Source organism: Arabidopsis lyrata (genome assembly GCF_000004255.2).
Source record: "Arabidopsis lyrata subsp. lyrata unplaced genomic scaffold ARALYscaffold_7, whole genome shotgun sequence".
Classification (NCBI taxonomy): Eukaryota; Viridiplantae; Streptophyta; class Magnoliopsida; order Brassicales; family Brassicaceae; genus Arabidopsis; species Arabidopsis lyrata.
The window spans coordinates 2569376-2589075 of NW_003302549.1; the positions used below are offsets into that span (position 1 = coordinate 2569376).

The window sequence follows — 19700 nt, forward strand, 5'->3', positions numbered from 1 at the left end:
TATTTTGTATTTTGTGAACCTAATTTTGTTATATTTCCTTATATATTTGTAATGTCTTTTATTAAAAGAAGGGTAATTTAGTCATTTTGTACATAAAAATGGGTATTTTTAAAAATGGACAGCCAAAGGGGGCGTTTTTGAAAAGGGGTATTGAAAAAGGGGTATTTTTGTGAGTCTCCCAAGTAAATAATACACTATTGTTAATTATATATATGCATTATAACTTTTAAAGTTTAAATACTACATATGCAGTATCCCTTATAATTTTAAGTTAAATTAATTAACTAATTTTTAATGCACACATATGTTTTATATGAAATTAATTTAACTAAATTTTTAAAAGTGTCACTTAATTAAATTATACATGTTCATTATAGGTTTAAGTTAATTAACAAATTTTTAATGAACACATATATTTTTTATGGAACTAGTTTAGTCTTTATTACATTAAAATTTTAAAGTTAGAATAGTTATAATGTATATATATAATTTACATTGATATATTATATAGTTTTATTTAACTTATTAGTTTTTTAAAAAATTGATGAAAATATTTCATGTAGTTGACAAAAAAAAGAAATACTTCGTGTAGTTAACAAGACATTTATATTATTTGGAAATGATGGTTATGGTGTTGCACACATAACCGATGATAGTTCGGGGATGTCCATATGTAATACTAATAGTTCGTGTAGTTAGCGAAACATTAAAATAGTCTGCATATATGGTGATGTGTTGGCGTATAGTTCGTGTAGCTGACAATGATTTTTCCATAATAAAAAGGTATAAGAAAAGTTTTTTTAGTTGAGTTGGAATTTTAGTAAACATTGGGCCGAGAATCAAGTTAGTTCAAATGTAGTAGGCCGTCCAACTATTCTATGTTCATTACCTCTTCATAAATATTAGAGATCCATTGAAAAGATTTGGACCATGGTAGGTGGGTTTATAGATTGAGTTGTTTAAGATCCATTACTCAATTAGACCCAATCTCAGAAAGTTGTAACATTTACATGCGAACTTTTTTTTTTTGACAGCACATGTGAACTTTTATCTACTACTGATTTGATACTCCAATTTACTGACGTTTTTTCATGCCTTGCTTGAATAGTCTACTTCTCGCCAAATCGATACCTTATCCTTATGCGTTCTAAGTTCAAGTCAACCGTATTAAGGCTTTTTTTTATTAGCATTAGTGACAAAAGGAGACAAAATAACATTCAACACCTTTTAAAAACTTAACAGCAACAATTAAAAATGAAACACTAATAATAGTTGAGAAGTATTGTCAACAAAAAGGAAGGAAACTATTTTGTTGGACAACAAAGGGAAGAGGTTAAGCACTTAAGTAACATTAATAGAGAATTAATTGCTGCTCATAACTCTTAATAACAGCTAGTACTGACGATGTAACTCCGGTTAGGTATTGTGATCATTTGGCCCGGTCCTGGATTTTATCAAATCCCATCTCGGTTGGGTCGGTGGCTTGAAGCTCGTAGTGAACGCCGTCCAACACTCTTCTCAGTCCGCTCTTCGACGTCGCGTACATCATCTTCTCCCTTATCCTTGAAGCCTCCGGTGACCTATTCCAACAACAATCAAATTATATTGAATCAGTTTACCGGATTGGTTTTCTTCGGTACGGTGTGGATCAAACCGGCTTGGGCTAAAAAGACAGGCCTTAGTAGGCCTGAGCAAAATACCCGGAACCGAATACCCGAACCGAAAAACCTGAAAAATACCCGAACCGAACCCGAACCCGATTTTAAAAAATATCCAAATGGGTCCTAACTTCCTACCCGAAAAAAACCTGAACCGAACCCGAACCGAATCCAATACCCGAATGTACCCGAATACAAATATACACCTAAAAATATTAGTTATATTTATATTTATAATACTCGAAATACCTAAAATTACAATCATAAATCCGAATATATTAGGTATTTTTGAGTAATTCGGATATATTTGGATATATTTGGTTAAAAAGTAACTAATGATGTAGTTTTCTTTTGGATAATTTTAGTATTTTTAGATATATTTGGTAAAGAGTAACCAATGTATTTTGGAGAAATCGGGTATTTCGGTTAGATTTGGGTATATATGAGTTAAAAACCCGAACCCGACCCGAACCCGAAAATATTTCGGGTATTTTTGGTTATTTTCGGGTATTTTGCTTTTTTATTAAAATACCTGAACCGACCCGAACCCGAACCGAACCCGAATCGAATTTTTAAAATACCCGAATGGGTCTTGACCCCCTATCCAAATAAACCCGATATCCGAAAAAAAAGAACCGAACCCGAACGGGTACCCGAATGCCCAGGGCCTAGGACATCCAAGGACAAGATGGTAATCTAACTCTTACAAAATGACCATTTTACCCTTTGATGATCATCGTGAGAGACGATAGAATTATATGATGGAAAAAGGGTAAATCAGACAGTTTGTGAACTCTAAAAGACAAGAGTAGTGACACTAACCAGGTTATGAAGAAGATCTTGCTCATACGACAGTTATCGACGGTCACGTAATCGAAATCAAACACGGCGTAGCGACAGTCGTCCTCCGGCAAAGAAGCAGCGAGATCGTCATAGCTCTCGCCGGCGGCACCGACCTTGTCGACGGTGACTTTCCGAGACTTCTCCTCGATTTTGTAAACGACGTATCTATGCACTTTCTTCCATTTCATCTCCATGAACGATTTCTTGCAATCATCCGTCATCCACATACCACTCGTCGCCTACATATACCAACCATCCAAAATATTTTCGATTAGCTTCATAAATCAAAAATGGAAAAATAATATATTGTTAATATATATGATGTTACCGTCTTTAAAGCCATAGTGAGCTAAGATGATGTCTTCTTCTTCTTTCGTTAATATTTTGAGTGTAGAGAGCTTTTCTTTTGCTGTGTGGTGTTGAGGAGATCAGTGTAGTTTGGGGGATTTATATAAAGAATTGCTTAAATAATTGCCATTGAGTTTCTTAATTATTACAAATTTACCACCCCCTGAAACAGAAATTTGATGTATATAAAACTTTTAACTTCAAGTATATATATATATTATTTTAATTAATTTTTAGAGCCTTTTTTAGTGGTTATAGTTAAAAACACCCATATTTAGTTCTTTTTTATTCAGTCAAAAACAGCCATAAAAAGTACTAGTACTAACTATTTCTTTTAAATTTGAATTGTGTGGGGAATACCAAAGTAACTACTGAATGCTGTTAATTAATGTTTCCAGTGACTATAATGATAAAAAAACAACTTGGGATGGAAAACTTATCATTACATATATGTTCAGAACTGGGGAAATCACCAATTAAAACTATATTAAGTGTTTTTAAAATATTTTTCTTCTTTACCAAATTAACAGTTTCAATTTGCTAGCTGTGTTTTCTTTCCCGTGCGTGTACCAATGAAATAATTACACTTGCTCTGTTCTATTCACATATATTTTTAAAATAGATAACATTCAATACTACTATATGTGTATTATTTTTATTTCCTAATCTTGAATTTATTTTATTCAGAAAAAGGTTAAATATTGCCATCAAACTTGCAAAATATCATTTAGTAAATTACTAGCATATACTCCGTATTGCTCAAGACATTAAAATATAGGCGAAAAGTTCAAACTATTATCCTGTATGCTGTAGTACTTGCACCAAAAGAAATCTAAAAAGGTTTGAGATTTCTTTTAAACCTTAACATATTTTAACAAAGAATAGTAAACCTCAAAAGTTAACAACATTTAATCGAAGAAAAAAACACATATATAGTTGATTTACCACTTGGTTTAACGAATGTTTTCATGTTCTTATTACTTATTAGTCTCTTCGATTAGACAATGCTACGAAATCGAAAAAATATCATGGAGCATTTGACATCGTTTTCGAATTTAATATCTTTTTGGAGCGCCTAACCAAGAAAACATACGGTTTAATTAAACTCATTACTAAACCATGCAAGTCACCATCCTATTTACCGTTTTAATTTTTGTTCTTCTTCAGATTAACTATTATATATGCTGAGTTTAGAGAAGATTTAGCGAATATGAAATTGGGAGTTGCAGAAGATGAATCCGTCCTAACAATGAAGTGGCAACGTTATTACTAATGAAGATGATTAAATAAGAATTGGAAATTGATCAAAAGTAGTAAAAAAACAAAAAAAGGACGCGAGGAATCGAGTGAAGCTGGTCCCAAGTAGTAGGATTGGATCCAATGCCTACATTCTCATTGATCTCTCCAATCTTGTGTTACTCAAAACTCAAGCGACCCTTTGCGTGGAAGCTAAGGAATGAAACACAAGATAATTTCTTATGATATTTTCTTTTTGGCTTAAGCAATAATTATAAACTTCTTTTAAAGTTCCGAAAGGAAAAATTCAAGTGTTTTTTGGAACTCAAGTCTCTGATTTTCACTTTCTTTTAATGGCGCATCAGATGTGAGAGTAAGCTCGAATTGATACTTCTACTGATTAGAAAGTGTTGGAGTTGGAAAAGGAAGAAGAACAAATTCATATATGTGGCGATTCTTGAATCAATCCAAAAGTCAACGTAAACAACAAACCCTATAGGGTTTATGGTTAGTCCAATTCACATTCTTTTCAATTGAATATTAGCTGTAATATATATTTGTTGGTGTCGGTTAATAAAGGGTTCACAGAATATAACCCAAAAGATACGTTGTTGAAAGCCGCTACACAATTCCAAGAAGAATTTTGCAATCCCAAAAACATTAGCCTTCCCATGAAATTGTCTAGTGCATGTATAGTTTCAGTTGAGCAATTCACACCATTAATTGTATCATGCCATACGTCTGCATGCATATTATATGTTTTGTTTAACGAAGTTAGATATAAGATAGATTATGATGATATGCACATGAACATGAGTTTGCATGGACCCCTACCTGTCGTTATTCGGGTGCAATTAAAAAAGGCCCAAACACTAAAATCTAAAGCTATATGGAAAAATTATGGGCGCATATAATGTAATGTTTTTAGTCTATCTATAAACTCAATGTGAAATAATTGACTAGTGGTTTATAAATAGTAATCAAGGAAGAGATTGAGGGGACACGACCATATGTCTGTATATATTTGTGGATAACAATAGCCCATGCACGAATTTGATGAGGTGTAAGTAAGATAATACCATTAGCAAGTGTCGATATGTCTTATGATTTGTAATTGATTAATTTCTCTTTTGTAGTTTGTTATTGGGAGGATTTGTTTGTACATTTGGTGGCTTGTCTTCTAAAGTTAGTTGTTCAATAGTTAGGCTTTGACTTGTTCTTAATACTTGTGTTCGTTTCTTCTTTGGATTCATCTCTTTTATCACACCATCAAATCATTTTCATTCATTTTTTTGTTTTGTTTCAATAGTGTCATTCGATATATCGAGAATCCAAACCTTAAACTTAACCCAACCATAAACGCATTAGGAACGTTTTTTTTTTCTAATCAATGAAATTCAATTTTTTTTTCAGAAAGATTAATTTCGGAAAAAACGAGTAGAGGAATAGTAAGACTAAGAACTAGTTGGCAAATTGTTTTAATAGTTTTGGTCGTTTATGTTATGTCAGAATTGTATCAAATTCATATGTAAGAGGTGAAAATAATGATATAGTGTCTACAATAATTCAACTCATCATCGATATCAGATATATCTACATAACTGTAGTAGACTGAACTAAAAATCATATCAATAAAGTCTAGAAAAACTTTTTAAGTGAAAAGCTACAGATGCTTCCTTTAAACACTAACTACATTGGCATTGTGTTCAGAATTCAGATCATCACATGTGCAAAACTATAAATAGAAAGAAAAAACAGAGACAGAGAATCTCACAGGAACAGAACTAGATTTGTAGTGATGTGTATCTTAGGTTGTCTTGGTCATCTCTCTTCGTCCCATTTGTCTTTAGGGATCTCCCCAGAATCAGCAATCACAACTTTCTTCCTGGGTTTGCCACTGTAAGTTCCAGCTCCACCTTCAATGGCGAATACATTGTCCATTCCTTGTATCACCTTTCCAAACACCACATGTTCTCCTTCCAACCTGCACCACAGTTTTCACAATCTATCAAATTTTAATTTTTACAAATACAACACTGACATCCACAAGAATATCTCATGTGTTTTGAATTCACATGTTATACTATTGAGTACAATTCGAATGCACAATCTTGTCCAAACTGCATCTAAGTTGGATCCCTCGAGGATAATAAAAATTGAGTGCGTCTGCCTTAAATTTGGAGTTCTTGATCTCATTGTTAATAAAGTGAGGGTATGAGGGTTATTATGAGAGTAGAGCTTACCAGCTAGCCTTAACAGTAGTTATAAAGAACTGCGAGCCATTAGAATCCGGTCCTGTATTAGCCATCGCTACAACACCTGCACATACAAATTCATTTTCCGGAACAGTTCTTCAAATTTCATAAGTTGGTAGAGAATATATGCGCACCTGCGTGTGAATGCTTTATCTTGAAATTTTCGTCAGGAAAGGTACCACCATAGATTGACTCACTACTTTTTCCATCACCATGGATAATGTCTCCTCCTTGGATTACAAATCCCGATATTATACGATGAAATGGTGTTCCCTTATAATGTAAAGGCTTTCCGCTTGAGGTCTTCCCCTTCTCTCCTGTGCATAAAGCCCTAAAATTTTCTGCAAAAATCAAAATCTAACATTAGAAACTATTTAAAACAATTAACCAAATCCAGAGATTTGCATTCAAGATGCCAAAGACATACCTACAGTTTTGGGTACAACAGTGCCATATAGTCCGATAACAATCCTGCCTGCAGTTTTGAATCACAAAAAGCGAAATCAACAGAAGTTGATGGAAGCAAATGGCAAAGAATAGATCCTAAGAACATATTATTAAAGAAAAGTTTGACTTCAAGAAAACTAAAGAAGGAATCTTTTATGTCAGACCATTTACCTAAGCGTTGGCCATCAATATCAACATCGAGAAAAACCCTGTTGGTGATTTCGTGATCTTCGGTTACTTGCTTCTCTTCATCCTAAGTAACAAAAGAGGAAGCAAATCAGGCACAACATCCACAAGGCATACTACACTCTGCTCCTCCTCTATTGAACCTAACTCACACTAACCAAGCAACCAAATGTTCAACAAAGAGAAGAAACCTAACAAATATGACAGACCCGGAAAATAGAAAGCTAAACCAAGTTCAACAATGTTATCCTGACACAATAATCAAAACACAACGAACCAACATTTCACACTCTATAAGCTCCTCCTATAAACTCGCTTAAACACTTCAATGTACTTGGAGATAGAATGTTGATTTGAATCCAAGAGAGACTAATCATAACCAAATCCAGAAAAGCACTAATAAGAAAGCAACTCCACAAAAGGGTTCAACAGAATCAGATCTTCTGGAGATACACAAGAATTTGAGATCCACATGAAAACGGGTCGGAGAAAAAGAGCCTACTTTTCCGGAGTTGAAGAGCGCGAAGACGAGGAAAATCGTTAGGGCAACGAGGAGAAGAAGACACCTGGGCTGTAGCAAAAACGAGATCTCTCTACGCATCTTTCGTTCTTCTTCTTCCTTGTTATGAATTCATCTCACACGCCAACAAACACCAGAACTCGATCTCAAAAAAAGAATGGGAAAAAGTCAGAAACTTCGACTCGGGTTAGATCTCTCTCTCTCTCTGTGTCTCTTTCTCTCTAGTTCTATGCAATCGAATTCACTGAAAAGCTTGTGACCAGCGACTCTGTAGAAATTGGGGATTTGTGCAATCAAAGTTAACTCACAGTCGAAATCGATCTCAATTGCAGTGTGTTTCTTCAGTTCTTCGTCCAAGCTGATTTGTCTTTTGTGATATGATAATGGGCCTAAATAACGACTAATGGGCCCAACATATGCATGAAATTGGCAAATATATTTGGTTATAAACTGTTTGAAAAAACTTATGATTTACAAACAAAAGAGAGTTGGCCTTTCTCAATCAATATATAACCAAAATATTATTTATACAATAATGTACCAAGAGTTAATAGCTGAATATGATATCTTTGTGGCATGTAACTTTAACCACTAGAACAGTACTCCCTCTGTTCCTAAAAGGTTGATGTTTTAGCTTTTGTTGTTGTTCCACAAAGGTTGATTTTCTAGCAATTTTATTTTATTTTTATTGACTTATAATAGTAAATTGTAAACTTCAAGATACAATGATTATAAATCATTAACTTTCTTAGACTACTATTGGTTGATAATTATTAAAAAATATTTAAAATTAAAAAACAATGTTAAAATGATCAAAGAATGATTGAGTTCTTAATATGTGTGACAACTCCAAAAAATCAAACAATTAGGAACAGAGGGAGTACTATTTTTTGGAAATTTCTATTGGTTTGTATCTTGCAATTGACCGATTGGTAGGGCATATCTAAACTTTTTTTTTTTTTTTTTCAATATTAGTGTTTCTAAATTTGCTCTCATTTCTTTATTTAGTTATACACTTATACTCATCATGTTGATATCTTTTAGGTCTCTATTCGGCTTTGATCTAAAGAAACAAATATCTGATATTTATTGCTTTCTTAGTTTTCCTATTTTGTCGGCAAAATAATTATGTTGGTAGCTCAGGTCTCTGGTTCAAATGTAAACTAAACTGACCACTCGTGTGGTTGATAGGTGAGATATTTTTTTAGATGAATTTTTTTTTTTTGGCAGAAGATGATTGATTGTTTTATTTCACTATAACTTACTGAGAAACAAATCTTGAGGCATAAAATTGGACTTCGCAAAATTACAAATTGATGTGAGTGGCAAATGGCAATTTAGAGACGACTTAAAGGCTGCCACTTAATTATGAGTCCTTTTTTTTTTTAAGTGGGACTTTCAATTTTAGCGTTGTTCTATAATCACGAAGTGTCATGGCTACTGGTGCCGTTTATCTTAATATTTCATGTTCAGGAATGAATTTGAGTATCAAGAACATTGCATATACCCTATGTGTTATAGATTATTTGTAACCATCCCAGAACTCATTAATTAAAAATCAAACTGTATTTGGATCCATCCCAAAAACTCATTGATGAAGAAATTAATTAAAGAGTGAATTTCAAAGTAATCAAGAGACATGTTTACCCCACTTTTAATTAAAGTGATAGTTACTCATATCTTTATGTTGTTTGCTACTTGATGTTATCTTTTTATTTTATTAAATCTTTCTGTCCTTCATTCACAACCGTTGGATCCACATTTTTTTTTAATTAATGATCATTATATTATGGAGTCGTTTTACGGGAATCCTACAACATTAACATACAAATGTCTTTTGTGATAACATACAAATAATTTGTTTTTCTAAAACAAAACAAAAAAATATCTGTTGTGATAAGCAAATTGTGAACTTGTGATAACCTCGCCCACAAATCATATCACTTATTCGACAATTGTCATAACTTTGCCCACAATATTAATGCACTAGCTGATAGAAAGATGCATGTCCATATCACTCACTTACTGTATAAAATCCCGGATCGGCCCCATCAAATATCCATCGCTCTTATCATAAACCACAACTGCCAAGTGGTTTTAAATTGTTTCTCACCGACGTTCAGTTTTTTGTTATCTTTTGTGTACTGATCTGATCAGTGATCATATAAACCCGACGGAATCGAATAACATAGATACCTCAACCTAATTCTGCAATGCAAATCCATTTGTGAATAACTCATTTTTATTACGGTGAAGGAAATAATGGTTTTAGAGATAAAACCTTTTATTTCCAAATTGGTTTTTCATGCGTGATTAAATAAAAATTTGACTTTTGAATTTGTATCATAGGATTGAGTCATTAGGGTAACGTATGAATTTTCTTGAATTAAATTATTACACATTATTTTTGCCAAAGAAAAAAGAAAAAAGAAAAAAATGCTTGCATATATAAAAATAAAGAGGCGGCTAAGGATAGATAACATGACTAGCATCGCTATATACATCACATAGTTTTACATTTTTTTCTTAAAAAGAAATGATTTCCAGCTATATTTTGATCCAGCAAAGCCGTTTTTTCTTAAAAAGAAATGATTTCCAGCTATATTTTGATCCAGCAAAGCCGTTTTTTCTTAAAAAGAAATGATTTCCAGCTATATTTTGATCCAGCAAAGCCGTCAGGCGTCGTCGAGTAACGAGGAGGATAAAAACCAAAAGAACTGAAATTCCTTCTCAGATCAATAGCACTACGTTTACGTATTAAAACATAATGTTTATGCTACATAAACATATAGTATAAAATTGGCACATCCGAATGACTATTTTCAAGTATTCAATTGTGGTGAGCGAGAAAGAGTTTTCATTTGAGATATCATGAGATACTTATGAGAGACTTTTAAGACACTGTCTTATTTTGAACGCTTTAATTTCCTTTTCCAAACTAAATTTATTCATAGAATCAAATGATATTATTTTTTATTTTATTTTTTTGAAAACCTCAAACGGTATCTCATGAATGGAGGTGTTCTTACGAAACTAAACCGCTGAATAACTAAAATATTAAACCATCTTTATCAGAACATGCGACTAATCTACAAAATTGTCAGTGTTGCTAGCTATAAATGTTCCGTACGTACAAGCTACAAAGAAAGAAATACAAGGCTTAGCAGATGTGAAACGTACGTTAGAGTTGTACACGACAAGTTTTCATCCAAATAGAAAGTAACATTTTTGTGTAAATTATTTGACAAAGCCAACAAAATCTTTTTGTAATGTGAACTGGAGCAGTATATATTATATATTATTCTAAATATAGAATGTTGTGCAGCTTGATTCTTGTCATTTTGTTTGGTGCTAGACTGCTAGTGTGCTACGCAAAACCGAGTTGGAAGCTTCTAGCAAATATAATGAGCCGCAGTACTAGCTAGTCCCACTTTTGAATTTCCAATTTTAGATCCGAATATCCACTGCCGTAGTTCGTTCGATACTTTCACCCATTTCATGTCATGTGTCGTACAACTGTTTCTAATTTCCCATTATTATTTAATGTTCATTTATTAATATTTGGAATCTAATTACGGCAGCTTATTTACAGTGGAAACTAGATCCTGACCCGCACGTACGTACGGGATTTCATATTTTAAAAAATATTTTCTAATAAATTTAATTTAATATAGATTATTTTGTTGTTTTATATGTATATATATATATATATACACATATTTAGATAAGACAATGAGAGAAAGTAGTGTCGTCCCGTCCCGTCCCGTCTCATTGTCTATCTTAAAAATTTTCGTCACATAACTGTTCCCTTTAAAATAATTACCAATATGAAAATGTTTAATTTAGTTCAACAGAGAAGAGAATGGGTAAGAGTCTAAGAGATTTAGATGGAATACCCGTATTTTCCGTACCGTCTCATTGTCTATCTTAAAAATTTTCGTCACATAACTGTTCCCTTTAAAATAATTACCAATATGAAAATGTTTAATTTAGTTCAACAGAGAAGAGAATGGGTAAGAGTCTAAGAGATTTAGATGGAATACCCGTATTTTCCGTATTTTTCCTTTCGGGATTTAATTTTTACAAAATAAATAGAATCTATAAAAAATGTTTTGTTTTCTCTAGTTGAAAATAGCTTCATGGTTATAAAGACTCAAACACAGAAAATAATAAAAACATCAAATACTAATCCAACTATTATTCTATTTGTTTTAATGATCTCTTTTCAAACTGTAGTAACATGATATTTTATGTTTGGATTATCTATTAATAAGTTCAAACATCGACATATGAACTATTTTTATCACTTTTTTAGTATTTCATTTGTGTATGTCAAACGTACGTATAACTTAATTATTTACGACTTACATTTGGAATAGTGGCCTAATGAATATTTGTGAGTCTAATTTTATATATTTATAGGGAAAGATGAGGTTAATGTGAAAAATTAGGTTTACCTACTTTGAATTTTTAAAAATAATTCAATATCTTAATTGATTATTTATTATTATTTCAAATTTTAAGTCAAATCTCTTGTTTAAATATTCTTGTTTAAATATTTTATATCTTTGAAACTAATGACAACATATTCATATTTTCTTTTATTAATATTATTTCTATCATCAATATATTGGTTTAAAGATATATTAAGAAATCAATTTTAGTATTAAAATCATATTAATAGAATATGGCTTTTGTTAAATTTCAAATCATTATTTAATTTTAAACAATGCTCTTAAAGAATTTTGAAAATAACGAATCCAATAATATATTTTTCCTAAATTAATTCAATTAATTCAAACTAATTAAATCAGTTTGAATTAATTATCTTGCCGATTAAATTTAACTTCCAATATTTTCTCAAACTATTAGTAACTTATGTTTTCCCTAAATCCTGATTTTTAGGCAATAGATTAGATTTTCGGATTTTATATATTTTAAGGTCATATATATAGTTTTTGTTATTTATTTGTAGTAAGATTTGGAAAAATTGAGATTTGGAAAGATTGAAAACTTTTAGTGATGTTTATTAGGTAATTTTATGGTATGATTTGCATAGTTTATTTTATATGAATTCTAATAATATAGGATTTTATATAAAAATTATTATTGGATTCATATAAAAATAATTTTTGATTTTTTAACCATGAGAATTCGTAATTTCTATGAATGGTTGTTTCTTTAATGATAATAAATTAATGATTGGATATGAGTTTTTATGGTTGCAAAATCTTGGAATTATTATAATTGTTATTAATGTCACTAATATGATTGCTATTTTTTTTTTCTTTTTTCAAATTAAAAAAATCTCAATGGCATCCAGTGTTCAAGAAAGCGCTAGGCGCTAAGCGGGCGGTGACCCAATGCCTAGCGCCTAGAGCGCCTAATCGGGGCCTAGGCGACTTTTTTAGGCGGTTTAGACGTTTATAACATAAAATATTATAAATATGATATTATATATAAAAGTTATATAAAATATCTATATAAAACTAAAAATTATGAAATTATAAACAAAAATTAGATAAAACATTTATTTATATTTATATTAAACAATATATGAATATTTATAACTATATATATAAATAAAACTCTAATTAAAATTGAAAAAATACATTAAACAAGATCTGTGTAATTTTAGGCGGTCAAGGCGGTTATCTAGGCGTTGCATAAGAGCCTAGCGCCTAGTCGGGGCCTAGACGACCGCCTAGACCGCTTTTTAGAACACTGATGGCATCATATGTAATATTTTACCTTTTATAAAGTTATTTAATTTTGAGTGATTCCCAATTAATAGTATAGATAATGTTTCCGTAAGATAGTTAAGTAAAATAATTGCAACTAGGTAAATAATTAAAAATGAAAAAATTAGTGAGCCATGGGCCCATGGCTCCGAGTGGTATATATGAGATGATAGAATAATTTCCTCATTTCACTAGATTTTGCCATTTATATAAATTTATATTGAATCACGATTTTGATTTAGCGTCATTATGAAAGCTAAAAAAAAAGTAATGACCAAAATAAAAGATATGCAATTTCAGATATTTCGTTCTACATATTCTTTTCATTTCTTGATTTTATTACCAAACACTGAGAGACAAATAACCTAATGGCTGCTAATTGGCTCTCGCTCTCTTACATCTCCAAACATTAGCAAAAGTTGAAAAGTATAGTTTTACTACAAAAAACACATACTGCATTTTTTTCTTTAAAGAAAATCTTGTCTGCTTGCTTCTGGTCGTCTATATAATATTCTAATAAGTAAAAAAACTGGCCAAAACCAGGCCATTAATACAACTAATCATCCTAGCTAGTTGGCCATTTTGTAATCATCACATTCAAGAAAAATATCCCACGAAGAACAATTTTGCATTAAATAGAGAATTAATTCCTGTCGACATTTATTTAACAAAAACAAGAAGGAGCACACCGTAAATTCATCCACGGCTTCCACACCTTCACCGTACGTGTCCCTTTCGTACTTTTCTCTATTCTAATTATAAAGTCCAAAAATATAAATATTTTAATTACTCAATTAATATAAAAAACCCAATACTTTCTACAAAAAGATAAAGTCGTAGTGGGAAAAAAAGAATAAATAAACGTAACCTTTCACCTTTAAAACCGTACGCATAGAGCTCAACGAACCCAAACTCACTCAAAAATATCTTCTTTCTTCTTCTTCTTCATTCTTCTCAATATCTCCAATGGGGTTTGGTAGATCTTCTTCTTCATCTTCTTCCTCAGCTCTAAAATGGCTAGGTTTCGTTACAGCCGTTTGGGTCCAATCTATCTCCGGCAACAATTACACCTTCTCAAATTACTCCGGCGCACTCAAATCCCTAATGAACCTCACTCAGTTAGAACTCAACAGTCTTTCCGTCGCTAAAGACATCGGAAAAGCATTCGGAATCCTTGCCGGACTTGCTTCCGATCGTCTTTCAACTCCCGTGATCCTTCTCATCGGTTGTTTCGAAGGTCTTCTCGGTTATGGTGTACAATGGCTTGTCGTAAGCCGCACGATTCAACCTATACCTTATTGGCAGGTACTTAATCAAACCCAAATTTCAGAATTGCAAACCCTAATTTTCCTCAATTTTGACGATTGTTGTTTGTTGTGCGTAGATGTGTGTGTTTCTCTGTATGGGAGGGAACAGTACTACGTGGATGAACACGGCGGTTCTGGTGACGTGTATACGAAACTTCCGGCGAAATCGTGGTCCTGTTTCAGGGATTCTTAAAGGATACGTTGGCTTAAGTACTGCGATTTTTACGGATCTCTGCACTGCTCTGTTTACCTCTGACCCAGCTTCGTTTCTTGTTCTTCTCTCCGTCGTGCCTTTCGCCGTTTGTCTCACGGCGGTTTTCTTCCTCCGTGAAATCCCTCCGTCTACTACCTCCGACGAGGATAACGAAGAGTCTAAATACTTCGCTGTGTTTAACATCGTTGCGGTTGTTGTTGCTGTGTACCTTCAGTCTTACGACATCATCGGAATCAAAACCGGAGCTTTCTCTATCGCGTTCGCTTCCATACTTCTCATTCTCTTAGCTTCTCCTATCGCCGTCCCATTCCATGCCTTTATCCGGAGCAAAGATCACGATGAACAAGACGTAGAAGGACGAATCGACGAACCGTTACTGAGATCAGGATCCGAGATTGAAGTGGAGGAAACAATGGTAGGTGCTGCAGCGGCGGCGGATAATGAATTGCCACCGTCGCTTAAGCCGTTAAATAACGAGGAGGTAGAGAATCACGGAAATGTGGTGACGACGGAGAAGAAAAGACCGGTTCTTGGAGAAGAACACACCATAATGGAAGCGATGTTGACCGTTGACTTTTGGGTGTTGTTTGTGTCGTTCTTGTGTGGAGTAGGAACTGGTTTAGCAGTTATGAACAATATGGGTCAGATCGGACTCGCGCTTGGTTACACTGACGTCTCCATTTTTGTATCAATGACTAGCATTTGGGGATTCTTTGGTCGGATTCTCTCCGGTACTATCTCCGAGCACTTCATCAAGTGAGTCACTTTACTAAAATATGTTTATCTAACAACGTGACTTGGAATATTCTTACTGATCACTTTAGGCACACGCATTCAAATGCAAATAATGTACATTCTGTGAATTCAGGGGTGATGTCAGTTTCCTCTGTTTCACCTTTGCTTTGCCGCTAAGGGAGAGAGTATATTACTTTCCTCTTCTGTTACTTGGAATTGAATATTTCCATTTACATGATATTTCTTTAAAATATTTTTTCAATTAAAGCTTGACATGTTAGGTCTTTCTCCTTTGGAGAAGTTTCATTGTCTAACAATAGACCGGTCCAATAGCTTGAGCCGGGGGACCATAATAAAAGTTTTCTACTTTTCTGGGTTGAAATATCTTTTTAGATTTTCTGTAGTCTTTATTTGAGAACGAAAGATTGTGGGACCTTTAATAATCTTGCTATTAAAGGGAACTTTTACTGCAGAGACTAATCTTGAATTTTTGTTTTAACTTTATAGAAAAGCTGGAACACCAAGACCATTATGGAATGCAGCAGCTCAGATCATTATGGCTGTTGGGTATCTACTGATGGCTTTAGCCATGCCCGGTTCACTCTACATCGGTTCAATGGTGGTTGGGGTTTGCTACGGAGTCAGATTAGCCATAACCGTACCAACAGCATCAGAACTCTTCGGTCTCAAATACTATGGACTCATCTACAACATTCTTGTACTTAATTTGCCTCTAGGATCGTTCCTCTTCTCTGGTCTACTCGCGGGTTTACTCTATGATGCTGAAGCCACACCAACTCCTGGTGGAGGCAATACGTGTGTAGGAGCTCATTGTTTCCGTATGGTCTTCATTGTAATGACGTTAACCTCCATTATTGGAGTCGGTCTTGACCTTTTGCTTGCGTATAGAACAAAGGGGATCTATGCGAAGATTCATGCGAGCAAGAAGGGTAAGAAATCTAGTGCTAATCTTCGATGAGAGTGGATTGGCTTTTGGTGACAATCATTTTTTGGGTATCTTTAGTTCTATAGTAAACGTAGATTTGTTTTGTCTATTTTCCAAAGCATTTATGTTCAGTATTATTGGAAGGGATGATTGTATTTGTATGTACACTTATGCTTGCTATCGTTCAAGCCTGTTAAGTGTGCTTAACCAGTTGTATGGTTTAAAGTTCAGATAATGGTAAATCAATAATCCACAATTTCACGAACGTACAAAACACACTAAATTGGAATGACACTTACATCTACAACGTCTTCAATTAGAAGGGGCAATTTCACGAAGGGACACTTTAACGAAGGGACAATTTCAATTCCATATGAGGGAAAATAAATATAAGAACCAACTGTATGATAGAGACTCAGAAGATAAAAAATCTTTCCGCAATTTTATTTACTTGTTTATATGCAAGTAATTGTAATTTACACATCTAAATAATTGTAATTTGAACGATTTTATTCGGTTAAACTTATTATAGACTCTTTTGATAATATAAATAAGAACTTTGAGAATTTGAAAACCTAGACCGATTGAAGTAAAGAGAACAAGAATCCGAACTAATAACATAACTCAGATATATATATTATTTGATATAAATCTATAGTAGTTTTGACTTACAACATAGTCTATACATTTATAACAATGTCTATGAGCATCACCAATGTATATATACAGACAGCTTCATCAAACCTTGAAGACATAAGAGACACGCATCAAAGAAGAAAACAAAACTTGTGAGGCTAAGACAAGAATGTTCATACTAGAGAGTGAAGCTTTGTCATATATCAATGAAATCCTCTTGACCCTCTAGATTGGTAAAGCTCCAATCTACTCTTTGCTTCTGGTAAAATCTCGTCAATCGTCGGTGCTTCCACCAAATGAGCTTGCTTTGTCGACCATTCAAGCACTACAAGAACCTCTTCTTGAGCTAAAGCCTCACTGTCCGGTACATTCAAAGCTATATAACAAAGTAGCATCAAAGCCGGGACTTGAACCATTTGTTCTCCAAAGTAGACCAATTGAATCAAATGCTTTGCACCTCCTGCTGCTATAATCGCTTTAGAGTGGTTATCGCGAAGGAAATTATCGGTACATGAGAATTTGATAAGCGCTACTGCGGCTTCCATTGCAACCTCTGCTTCTCTTTCATCTAGAAGCTTCACAAGTGGTCCAATGATCCTTGTTTCCGTTGCACGGAATGTTCTTGAAAGACTACCGATTGATTTGATACACGGGATTAGAAGGTCCGTTATTTCGTTTTCGATCACCTTAAGTAACTGTTCAACTACAGCTTTTGCAGCAGGAGAGGTTGGTTTGAAAGCTGAACGTCTAAGTTCTGGATACTGTTCAGCCACATCTGTGATCTCCATCATTGCCAAAGCGGAATATGACTTGACTTCATCGTCTCCTTTCTCTAACAGAACCGCAAAACAGAGCAATGCTCTTGACTCTGTTATGCTTCTACATATTTGGAGATTCCCTCTTGAGAGTTGCCACAGTGCTCTTGCAGCCATTGCCTTCATCTGAGCTTTAGTAGCTGGATCCTCAAACTCTCTTCCTTTTATGCTTGTCCCCATTAAAGAAACATGTGTCGGGTTGTTCCCTCTCGGGTTTGAACCACCCTTGGTATGATTCTGGTGCTGTTGGTTGCTCTGTTTTATCTGATTCTTGTTAGTTCCCGAACCCGAACCTGAACCCGAACCTGAACTCGGACCCGAACCCTTCATTGCTAATGTGTTTGTAATCAAGCTATGCATCTGGCTCGGTGTTTGATTACTCATAGGATGTGAAATATTGCTTTTTGTCTCGTCTTGCTCGCTATTCTCCTTCTTACCCGTCGGATTCGTATTACTTGCCATCACAACCGTATGGATCGAAGACAATGTCTGCTTGTTACTCACGATAGCGTATTTGCTATGTTCTTGAACCGTCTCAAAAGCTAAATGGCTTACAAGGAAACGAATGATGTTGTTCTGAGCAAAATGGTCTTGACATTTTGGATGATTTGAAGCTAATTCAGAAACAGCCCAAGCAACAACAGTTTGAACTTTCATATGACCTTCTTTAAGAATCTTTGCAAACACTTGACACACACCTGCGTTCACAATCTGTTCAACACTCTCTGGATCACGTCCTAATAACCCAATGGCTCGAGCCGCGTTTTCTTGACCTTCCATTTTACCTTCTTTAGCAAGTTTCAATAACGGAGGAACCCCACCTTCTTCAATAATCAACCTCCCGTATCGATCATTGTCACGTGCAAGCGACACGAGCGAAGCCGCTGCATCGGATCGATCATCGAGAGAGCCTGTGAACAGAATTGCAACTTGTTCCCAAATCAAACAGAGGATTGGTTCGTTGGCAGCGATGGGAGGGAGACCTAAATACTCATCGTCACGATCATCTCCTGAAGCAGAGACACGGAGAAGCCAAGAGACGTCTCCGATTGAATTCTCTAACTGCATCGTGATTTTCCTAAACGCAGCCGCGGGGATAATGGTGAAAACACGTTTCATCAGTCCCGTGGCGCGGCATTTTTCGACGAGGGCTAATGCTTTGAAGAGGACTTGCTCTGTATCGTCGATGATACGGCGCGTGGGACGTTCGTAGAGATCGTTGCTTGCACGCGCCGCTTGACGGAGGAGACCGGCGAGCTTTTCCGTTTTGGCTTTGACCTCTAGACATTCTTGACGGAATGAGTAAGCTTCGTCTGACGCTTTAGTTATCTGATCCGCTAATTGAATCGGTCTTACTAAGATCTGTTTCACGATATCCGCCATGAGAGAAACAACAGTCAAGAAACTCTTATAACTCGATCCTGTTGGTGTAATCAATCGAAAGTTAATGAAGATGGTGGCTTTGATCGCCGGAGACGACGGTGGAGCGAGGCGGGGAGAGAGAGATACAGAGAGAAAAATGAAATATTGGTGAAACGTTAATTTCTCCGAATTTTTCAAGGAAGAAGAAAGGCTCTCCAAAAATAGACGTTTTATATACAGAAACTGAATCGGATACTTTCAGTATAATTATAGAAACATTATTATTCGAATAATCGAATGTGAGATTGTTGGTGGAGACTATATGTGAATATAATGCAGTAATTGTCCTAGAATAATATAGCGTTTAATTTTCTTATTTATGTGATATTTCAACAAACAAATACGCAATGTTTGCATGCATGGTTTAGCCCGACATATTTAATGTTAATTG

The 19700-nt window shown here is 34.3% G+C and overlaps 4 protein-coding genes across 4 annotated transcripts; 1 reads left to right on the plus strand and 3 right to left on the minus strand.

The window, feature by feature from the left end:
* Positions 1 to 1165: 1165 nt before the first annotated feature.
* Positions 1166 to 3046, minus strand: LOC9303171 (actin-depolymerizing factor 9). The gene is made up of 3 exons (XM_021018985.1): positions 2830 to 3046; positions 2481 to 2740; positions 1166 to 1580 (listed from the first exon to the last, which is right to left on the minus strand). The coding sequence occupies exons 1-3, from the start codon at positions 2842 to 2844 to the stop codon at positions 1430 to 1432; spliced, it is 426 nt and encodes a 141-aa protein (XP_020874644.1). The 5' UTR covers positions 2845 to 3046; the 3' UTR covers positions 1166 to 1429.
* A 2568-nt stretch (positions 3047 to 5614) lies between these two features.
* On the minus strand, positions 5615 to 7898 carry LOC9305186 (peptidyl-prolyl cis-trans isomerase CYP21-1). Its single transcript, XM_021017090.1, has 6 exons — positions 7476 to 7898; positions 6959 to 7040; positions 6768 to 6815; positions 6475 to 6681; positions 6329 to 6404; positions 5615 to 6069 (listed from the first exon to the last, which is right to left on the minus strand). The coding sequence occupies exons 1-6, from the start codon at positions 7572 to 7574 to the stop codon at positions 5907 to 5909; spliced, it is 675 nt and encodes a 224-aa protein (XP_020872749.1). The 5' UTR covers positions 7575 to 7898; the 3' UTR covers positions 5615 to 5906.
* A 6153-nt stretch (positions 7899 to 14051) lies between these two features.
* LOC9305187 (protein NUCLEAR FUSION DEFECTIVE 4) lies at positions 14052 to 16695 on the plus strand. The gene is made up of 3 exons (XM_021017089.1): positions 14052 to 14539; positions 14619 to 15511; positions 15998 to 16695. Exons 1-3 carry the CDS (start codon positions 14201 to 14203, stop codon positions 16467 to 16469), a joined length of 1704 nt encoding a protein of 567 aa, XP_020872748.1. The 5' UTR covers positions 14052 to 14200; the 3' UTR covers positions 16470 to 16695.
* A 356-nt stretch (positions 16696 to 17051) lies between these two features.
* LOC9303172 lies at positions 17052 to 19560 on the minus strand. The gene has a single exon (XM_002869070.2). The coding sequence runs from the start codon at positions 19268 to 19270 to the stop codon at positions 17276 to 17278; it is 1995 nt and encodes a 664-aa protein (XP_002869116.1). The 5' UTR covers positions 19271 to 19560; the 3' UTR covers positions 17052 to 17275.
* Between the last annotated feature and the right edge of the window lie 140 nt (positions 19561 to 19700).

Coding starts and splice junctions, on each gene's coding strand:
- LOC9303172 (XM_002869070.2), bottom strand. CDS start 19,270: ATGGCGGATATCGTGAAACAGATCTTAGTAAGACCGATTCAATTAGCG.
- LOC9305187 (XM_021017089.1), top strand. CDS start 14,201: ATGGGGTTTGGTAGATCTTCTTCTTCATCTTCTTCCTCAGCTCTAAAA. Junction 14,540..14,618: donor AACCTATACCTTATTGGCAG/GTACTTAATCAA, acceptor TGTTGTGCGTAG/ATGTGTGTGTTTCTCTGTAT. Junction 15,512..15,997: donor ATCTCCGAGCACTTCATCAA/GTGAGTCACTTT, acceptor TTAACTTTATAG/AAAAGCTGGAACACCAAGAC.
- LOC9305186 (XM_021017090.1), bottom strand. CDS start 7,574: ATGCGTAGAGAGATCTCGTTTTTGCTACAGCCCAGGTGTCTTCTTCTC. Junction 6,816..6,958: donor TATTGATGGCCAACGCTTAG/GTAAATGGTCTG, acceptor TCAAAACTGCAG/GCAGGATTGTTATCGGACTA. Junction 6,070..6,328: donor ACTACTGTTAAGGCTAGCTG/GTAAGCTCTACT, acceptor ACTGTGGTGCAG/GTTGGAAGGAGAACATGTGG.
- LOC9303171 (XM_021018985.1), bottom strand. Junction 1,581..2,480: donor AAGATCTTCTTCATAACCTG/GTTAGTGTCACT, acceptor TTGTTGGAATAG/GTCACCGGAGGCTTCAAGGA.